The following is an 8427-nucleotide window of genomic DNA, read 5'->3' as shown; positions in this document are numbered from 1 at the left end:
TTTTTTTTTTACTAATAATGCAGTTACATTATTTATTTTATAAGATTCGGTTTTACGTCATTACACACATACATGTACAAGATTATTACTCAAATTGAAAGGGAAGAAAAATGGAAAATATATATATATGTGTATATACATATATATGCAAATATATGTATTCACTTTTACAAAGTGCAAAAATTTGTGTTGTTTTATATAATTGTTAATATTACTTGAATGATTTCCATAATTTATCAATTTACGGTTAATGAAAAAAAAATGAAATAAAAAACAAAAACATGTTTTATATTTATATATATCTTGTCAACTGTGTATCAATTTTGTTGGTTTTTTTTTTTTTTTATTTAAGACTACATGTAATGAAACTCTCGGGTACTCTGTCACACATTTCCATCCATTAATTAAGATGTATAATGTTAAATTTTATGATAAATTATTATTATCGTCTTTGTGATTCGTCAACTGTCAAAGAAGAAATAAATTCATGATTCTCATCGAGGGACCTAATAACTTAATCGCTGTTTAAATTTTTTTATTTTATTATTTTTTTCGTTTAGTTAGCGTAATTTATATTAATTGTATTATCATCGGTCGAGATTGGAGGGACGACGGCCATGTGTCAAAATTGTATAATGTATTTATATTGGATCTTTGCAATGTACTTTTCGATAGTTCAGTGCGAATCTTGGCCGTCGCGTTTGTATTGTAGTTATTTTGCAGTCTTTTGAAAGTGCATCGGTTTCGATTTACGGTGTCAAAGTGACAATTGTGTGACATTTTATCGGACAGTTCCATTTTCTAGCTATTTTAATACGAGCCTTTTCAACTATTTGGATGTATATTTTTCAATATCAATAACTATTTTCATACGTAAAGTGTCATGTCATTTGACGAAATGTACATTGTTTAACCTAGGAAGTACAAATCAGTATAAATTAACTGTGACGATCTCATATATGACTAGTTTTCTTGCCAATATTGTTCTTTTTTCCTTTAAATCTCTTTTTAAATGTTTCGAAACTCCCACTACTACTTTTTTTTTTGCCTTTAGCGACGTCTCTGTCAGCTGTACTTAAACCCATTACCGGTCAAATGATGACATCTCTTTCTGTTTCTTTTTATTATTTACTTAAAAAATTTACCTTTGAATATACTTATTGTTTTTGATTGCATCTGTGTTGAGTTTACATTACTACTGTATAAACTAACTAGCATTTCAAGTGAACGTTATTGCCCTGTATTGTATATTGTTTTTTTTTTTTTTTTTCTCGATTACAAGCAGTCGTAAGCTCTATTGATAATAAAAAAAATTATGAATAAATTGTACAGAAGTGGTTTCTACTATAAAAAAAACGAGTGAACCAAAAATATGCAAAAAAAAGTCTGCTATAGTATGTGCTATGACCGGCTGTGATATGGTCAGCAATGTTGAGGGCGAAATATTTGTGCCGCCCCGATCTTCTGAACTCATTTAAAAATTGATTACATGTGTAGAGAAAAGAGTGTGTACATGGACCTATATGTATGTGCTATATTTGCGAACCGTCACTACTGTTTCAGTATTCAAAAGCATCCGTGATTTCGTGTGAGCACATTTATGAATTGTTACGAGTGAAGAAATGATAATTTTCTCATGAATATATCTGTCGACGGTCGTATATATGTGTATATATATACATATTATTAACAAGTAACAAAGGTGTCGAGTTGTTCTGTAGTCTGGCAGGAACATTTCTTATTATTGTGTATTTTTTAATTATAGCAAATGATGTGATAGGTATTTGTGACACTTGTGTACCTAAAAATAATTCATTATAACTATTTTTATTATTTTTTCCCTCCCCATCATCGAAGGTGGCGATTCAAATAATAAATTGTGATGATGATGATGATGGATCGTGTGTATTTTGGAATGGAATGGTGAATTTTAAATTATTGATGATTACATTGCTAGTTTATGTTGGTCCGCACACGACGGCCTGCGTCTTCGTCGTGCCGGCACTTTTTTTTAACATATTTTTTATACGAGTTGTGTATGTAGTTGACATACTGAAAATGATTACTTTTAAATTGAAGATACCAGAAGCAAAAAATGATATATAGCATGTTTGTGATAAAAACTCACCTAATGCATTATAAAATTGATTTTAATAAAATTGCATTAGGTTTTCTATGGTATCTTTCGTTTTATTTCACCTGTATAATTTTTTTTTTTCGTTCAAAATCCTCTCGGAAGTTGATCTCGGCAATATTTACAAAGCATACAAAGAATAAAATCGACAGTGTTGTTTAATATAATTGATTTTTTTTTTAAATATCACATGGGAGCGCCTCGAGTGCGTCTACCGCGGAAGTTGCCTCGGCCGCGAGGTCTTCCGCCACCTTTGCTGGTGTTTGGCGGACTCTTGGGTCGCAAGGCTTCGATGCGCTCCGTGCACCCTGTAGTTTCTCGGCCGTCGATAAAATACGACGAATAAAGCTCGGCGTTGAAATTGGAATTCGTCAAATCGTGGCCGATCGTCACCCAGCCGGGTCTGATCGTGGAGTCCCTGCCGAACACGTGCAATCTGAAACAGCAATCTCACATTACATTACAACAGTTGAGTTTATCCACATCAATGGAAAGACGATACAGACCTTCGTCGGCCCAAGCAGAAGTGCTCCATGATGTGAAATATTTCTATCGGTTTTTCAGGACTTCCGTATTCGGGATCCTCGGATATGATCAAATCGATGTCCATATTCGCGTGGATGAAATCGCCGTCGGTCGACCTGCGCACTGTTCCTTTGATACCCATGAGACAGTGCTCTTTAGTGCGTTGAAATACTGCATTGTGCTCCAAGTTTTTGGAATGCCCGGGGTTGTTGATGTTGGTGCGAATCCAGCATATATCTTCGCATCTTCGGAAACCCCACTTCTTCAAACAATCTCGTCCCATGTCGAGGCCTAAACAATGAAAAATCAAATCATTCATATGAGGTGGGGCGGAAACAACTTGTTGACTTAGTAACTTGAAAATGAACTCTTTAATTGAAAAGCAAATAAAACCAAGCTACATATATACATAGTGTAACGTGGCAACAAGGGAGAGAGTATCCACTGTCTAAAAGCATTCGTGGGTGAACAATAGACACTCTGAATTAGTCTAACGGGACTCAATAAGTGCCCGAACAAGGATACGCTGGAGTTCTCACAGACCTGGGCGAGTGCGTGCGACTCACCACGTGTCTAAACAATACACATGAATGGAACGGAGAAGCTGTGCTGTGCAACTTGTCCATTATAAGGAGGTACACAAGGTAGATCAGATTATTCTGAAGTGAGCGGTGATTACGTGTGGACCTCCTGAATTGTTAAATAAACGCTGTGAAGCGACTTTGGCCTTTCATTTGAATCCTGAACCCACCCATACGCAACAATAGTACATATAGAATTATACCACAAAGTCTTTTGTTGAAGATAATTTCATTGACACTAGGCGTCGAGCTAACTGCTGTATATATCGTTTAGCTTAGTTGTTGGATGAGAATTCCGGAATAATTAGTTACAACTGGATTAACCCTTTGAATGCTGACCAACTCCGATTGGCGTTTTGCTGACAAGTCCATGGCCCTGCAAAATAGGCGTTGTATATTGACCCTTTGCCCGCGGCAATGAATATAGCGAACAAGCCCTGTACGCGGCACCTTTTTCGCGAATTTAGCAATCGAGTTTTCGACCTTAACCCTTTGCCCGCGTCACCAAATTTAGCGAACATGCCCTGTACGCGGCTGCTTTTTTGCGGATTTTGTTATCGCGTTTTCGACCATAAATATAGGTTGTAATATTTTATAAATTATTTTAGCCTATATTGAATTTTTTTTTGACTACTGCCATCTATTGAATTTGGTAAAGTATACATTTAGTAATACTTTCAACCAAGTTATAAAATTTTAACACAATAGACGGCTCTTATACAGGTTGGAACTTCCAAGACATCTATGCGTGTCTCACGCGCTGAGGGCATGTTCGCTAGGACATGTATAGTAGTCGTACGCGGTGGAAAGGTTAAATACAGATTTTAATATTTACTCAAGTAACCAGATATGTTAATTAACACAAAGTATTATTTCAAACAATAAAATACATAATATATATCGTAGTTTTGGCTTAGTTGTCAAATAATCATTCTTCATAATTGTATGAAGACGTGACGTCACATAAACGAGGTTTCAGTATGGTTCCACAAAAAACAAATTTTGACTGGTATATATTCATTTTAAGCAAATTGAATAGATGGAATTCAACTCTCAGTAATATACTCAACCGATTTTGAACCTTAAAACAGTTGAAATAGGCGCATATAAGGTTCAAAATCCCGTGCAAAGTTCATAAATTCTATGGAAGACAGCCGCGCTACAGACTTGTCGCGCAAAGCTTCAATAGAAGACGGCCACAGGCAAACGGTTAAGCATGTACAAAGTAAACAAGAATACTACCTGCTAAGCCTTTAAAGATTGCATTGAACATGGGTCGTGTAATCTGTGTCATTCATTTTTCAACGTTTATAAAGACTCGTTTACACTGGAATTTCTAAATTCATAACCATAGCAGAATTACCCGATGGAAATCCTTAACTGCTGATTATTTTAGATTGTGAGCATTACATTTTAACAACAATGAAGAACATGGAACTAGTTTTGGAAAAATACATTCAATATTAGACTTCTTTTGTTTATTATATATCGTTGCAAGATATATACTAGAGAGTCTAAACACACCTTTACAAAACTCGAAATCCTCGGTGGTTGTGATCTAGGGTTTGTTTGGATTAGCTACAATTTTTATACCTGCTTTCTATTGGATTTCTAAATAATTCTAGTTGGAAATGTTGGCGAAATTTTCAGCATGGCGGCTTTTAACAGAAAATACGTCAGCACTCAAAGGATTAAAACCGTCTGGTTAATCAATGAGCTATTTCTTCCCATAAGACTATTTGGAAATAAAACTGTATATTCGTCGACTTAAAACCATCCAAGAGTTGTGAAAGGATTGATGGATTTTAAAAATGCTATAAAAAATGTTCAACAGTGCTATAAGTTCCCGAGTGCGTACTATGTACTTTGATTTTATTCAGCAGTTGAATCTTTATATCTCATTCATACCTTCGGAACTGCCACACCATAAGAATACGAAGCTTCTCGGCTGGGCCACCTGAGGAATGTCTAGAGCTAAGACGTCGTTCCAACTCCACTCGCCACCGAGTGGAGGCTCTACTAATATCACGTCGAATTTGTTTCCCATCTGTTTCAGATCCATTGTCTGCAAAGATACGGATTAAATCACATGTGCTAAGCCGTCGTAAGTTTGATTCGAACGTTCAATGTTTTTGTTTACTTTAAGGTCACACTTCAAATACATCGGTGGTACGGCTGTCTGTGATATGAGATCGTCTTTCAATTTGATCAGTTCTCTCAGTTTAGGATACTCTTCGAACCTATCGGCGAGGCCCACATCTCGGATGAAATTTTGGGGGCGTTGTCCCGTGTCTACGAAATGCTGACAATAATCGTTGTGAGGATTCGATGACTGAGTACCCTGAAATTGAATCAAAAACAGGTAAGATATATATGAAATTGAGCTTTTATAATCAAAGGCAAAATCACCGAGTAGACTTAATTCTACGTATAGACAGTTTTTAAATTTGAATATTATTTAAATAAATATTCTCTTGCAAGTTAAATAGCACAATTTTGAATCTCCATTAAGATTCTAATCTTGTTGAGTTATAGCTTTTAAAACAAATTATGTTAAAGCCCTAATAAACATGGCCAGCAGACTCGGTGGTTGCGTTTATATTTAGCACCGAGAGGTTCGATCCCGTTCCAATCTTTAATACTGATTATCAGAGTTGGATATTTGAGATACCAAATCGATCGTTTCTTATCAGAGTTAGGCAATTTATCTGATTTCATTGTTGAAACGGTTCCTCCATAAAATTGGCAAAATCATCCTACCTGCCGTCATAGATATCTGAATTTGATTTATATACAATATGTACAAAAATGATGTATAAGTCTAAATCAATAGATGTCTGTCTATAGATTAATTAATTAATTGTTAGTTTCGTGTTCTTCAGCCTCTCGACATACAGCGATTTATGTAATAGAAATGCTGCAATGTTTGTAATTAATTGTCTAGGAAGGCGCATTGGGGTCTACTTGTAAGGCCTTCCTGGTATATATCTATGTAAAATTGGAAGAAGTTCATACATATATAAGGATAGTGAAAACTTGTAGCAATTGAGTGGTTCAAATTGAATAATAGAGTAATAGCTATAGATATAGTAATTGTTGAGTGTGTATGCATTACTTTTAAAAACGTAGACGAGTCCGTGTATACGAGAGCGCTGGTCTGTTCCGTGGGAGACTTGTTGTCGTTGAAGGAGGCATCCTTGTAGTGGTCTTCTCCGACGTGGATCTTCGGCGGGGCGTCGTTGGCTGTGCCGAGGGCTTGTCTCAAAGCGCCCACACTGGAGACGCCCAGCTGTAATGAGGGTTTTAAGGGTTGCTTTGAATGTTACTGAACGGTGTTGAGGTTATGTGGGGTTAAGGCGGGGCTTACGGTCTGCGCCACCATCTTCTTGCGACGGCGCGAACGTTCGCGACGCTCTCGCAGGACGTCTGCCATCGCTTCCGACCTGACTCCGGCTCAGGATGTGTCAAAATGGGTCACGGATCGTCCCGGCTTCCGACTCTCATCCCATCACCAACACACCCGAAACAGTTCTGACGTCGGCCATTGCATATTTTGTTTCAATGTTTGTATTTCTTATCTCTATTCAATTCTATATGTAACTAAAATATAAAGGTATACGTATAGTTGAACTAATAAAAGTTTAATTTGATCAAACCGATTATTAAAATTTGTCTAAGATATACTTCTTCTTCTTGTTGTTGTTTTCTCTTTGTCGATTCACAAAGAAATTAATTTATTCTTTATGAGAATGTAGTCGTATTGCCAATTGTTAGATGAGGAAGAACGTAGATATATAGTATACATACTGAGGAGGATTCGTTTTTAACGAAGTTGCTTAGTTTTAAATAAGTACATAAATAAGTTCTGTAAATACAAAGTTGTTTGAAGTGGGTTCAGCGTATTCGGTTGAATTGAACTATAGTGGCGAGTGGTTGAGTTAAAACTGTAGAATGTGTCTGTTGTGCCGATATTTAAATCACCTGGAGGGCACTTGTGCGCCAGCATTTTAAATTGGGGCTTAGCATTTAGATTATTAGCATTAAATTTTAACAACAATGATGAACACATTCATTAATTGACTTATTTTGTTTATTTTATATTGTTAGAAGATATATTTGAGAGTCTAAACACACCTTTACAAAACTTGAAATCGGGTTTGTTTGGATTAGCTACAATATTTATGGTTCGGTGATTACTAGTCAAATGTGAACCTGTCACAGGACAACTGATATTATCTTTAATATATTAATTGTTTGTGTGACCAATTTAAAAATTTTGGGTGTGACCAGTTTTAGCATGTGACCAATTTTCTCATGACCAGTTTTAGCGTGTGACCAGTTTTAGCGTGTGACCAATTTTCTCGTGACCAGTTTTAGCGTGTGACCAGTTTTCTCGTGACCAGTTTTAGCGTGTGATTAGTTTTCTCGTGACCAGTTTTAGCGTGACGGATGATCACGAGTGATCGATCTAGAGCGACCAGTTGTCCTGTGACAGGTTCACATTTGACTAATAGTCCGTTTACCAATATTTATACCTGCTTTGGATTTGTATTTCTAAATAATTATATTTGTAATGAACGGATTTACGCGCGTCTTTATGCAGAGGGCGTTATACGTCGTTATTCTTCCAAGAGTCGAGTTATGTAGAAACGTGGACTAACCTTGGGATAGTTATATATATTATGGGGGATGAACGAATGAGACGACTGGCATGTTAATGCACGTGTTTATTATATGACAGCTAAAGGCAGAGTGGTAGTGGCTCTCCGAACCCAGCCGAGTTGGTTCCCACTCGCAGGAAGGCAACCAAACTCAACCATGTCGTATAAGCGAGCCGCCACAACATGTATATAGTCGGGGAGGTTCCTGACTGCAAGTCGTCTTCGTTGATAACAGCTTCCTGGCTCGGGAAACTGGCTCTGCGGTCGTCTTCTCGTTGAAGCACCGCTGGTCGGGTCACAGCAGCGGGAGGGGGGAGGCAGGAGACAAACTACGTACTGCCTCGTGTGGACACAAGATGGCGATCTCTGGGCGTCTCTGAAGACGCTCGGCGGAGATGCTGGAGGTAGGTCTGTCCCGGCGGACGGCTGGATGTAGAGAGAGCGCGTCTCGATACTTCTCGAGAGGGGTATCGTGTTGGCGCGGTTAACCTTTCCCTTACGGTGCTAAAAAATTACGCGTGCAGCG

The 8427-nt window shown here is 37.3% G+C and overlaps 1 protein-coding gene across 1 annotated transcript; it reads right to left on the bottom strand.

Moving 5' to 3' along the window:
- Positions 1–1758: 1758 nt before the first annotated feature.
- Positions 1759–6803, bottom strand: Mettl14 (methyltransferase like 14). Its single transcript, XM_077434795.1, has 6 exons — positions 6608–6803; positions 6356–6529; positions 5381–5581; positions 5149–5305; positions 2641–2950; positions 1759–2570 (listed from the first exon to the last, which is right to left on the bottom strand). Exons 1-6 carry the CDS (start codon positions 6671–6673, stop codon positions 2321–2323), a joined length of 1158 nt encoding a protein of 385 aa, XP_077290921.1. The 5' UTR covers positions 6674–6803; the 3' UTR covers positions 1759–2320.
- Between the last annotated feature and the right edge of the window lie 1624 nt (positions 6804–8427).

This window comes from Arctopsyche grandis, chromosome 7 (assembly GCF_051622035.1).
Source record: "Arctopsyche grandis isolate Sample6627 chromosome 7, ASM5162203v2, whole genome shotgun sequence".
Taxonomy (NCBI): Eukaryota; Metazoa; Arthropoda; class Insecta; order Trichoptera; family Hydropsychidae; genus Arctopsyche; species Arctopsyche grandis.
The sequence above is the reverse complement of the archived record's forward strand: the minus strand, read 5'-3'. Positions and strand labels throughout refer to the sequence as shown.

What these genes read in the sequence shown, in the direction of transcription:
- Mettl14 (XM_077434795.1), bottom strand. Translation starts at nt 6,673, where the DNA reads ATGGCAGACGTCCTGCGAGAGCGTCGCGAACGTTCGCGCCGTCGCAAG. An exon ending in AGAAGATGGTGGCGCAGACC is followed by an intron (nt 6,530 to 6,607) that starts GTAAGCCCCGCC and finishes CCCTCATTACAG; the next exon opens with CTGGGCGTCTCCAGTGTGGG. An exon ending in ATTTGAAGTGTGACCTTAAA is followed by an intron (nt 5,306 to 5,380) that starts GTAAACAAAAAC and finishes GTATCTTTGCAG; the next exon opens with ACAATGGATCTGAAACAGAT.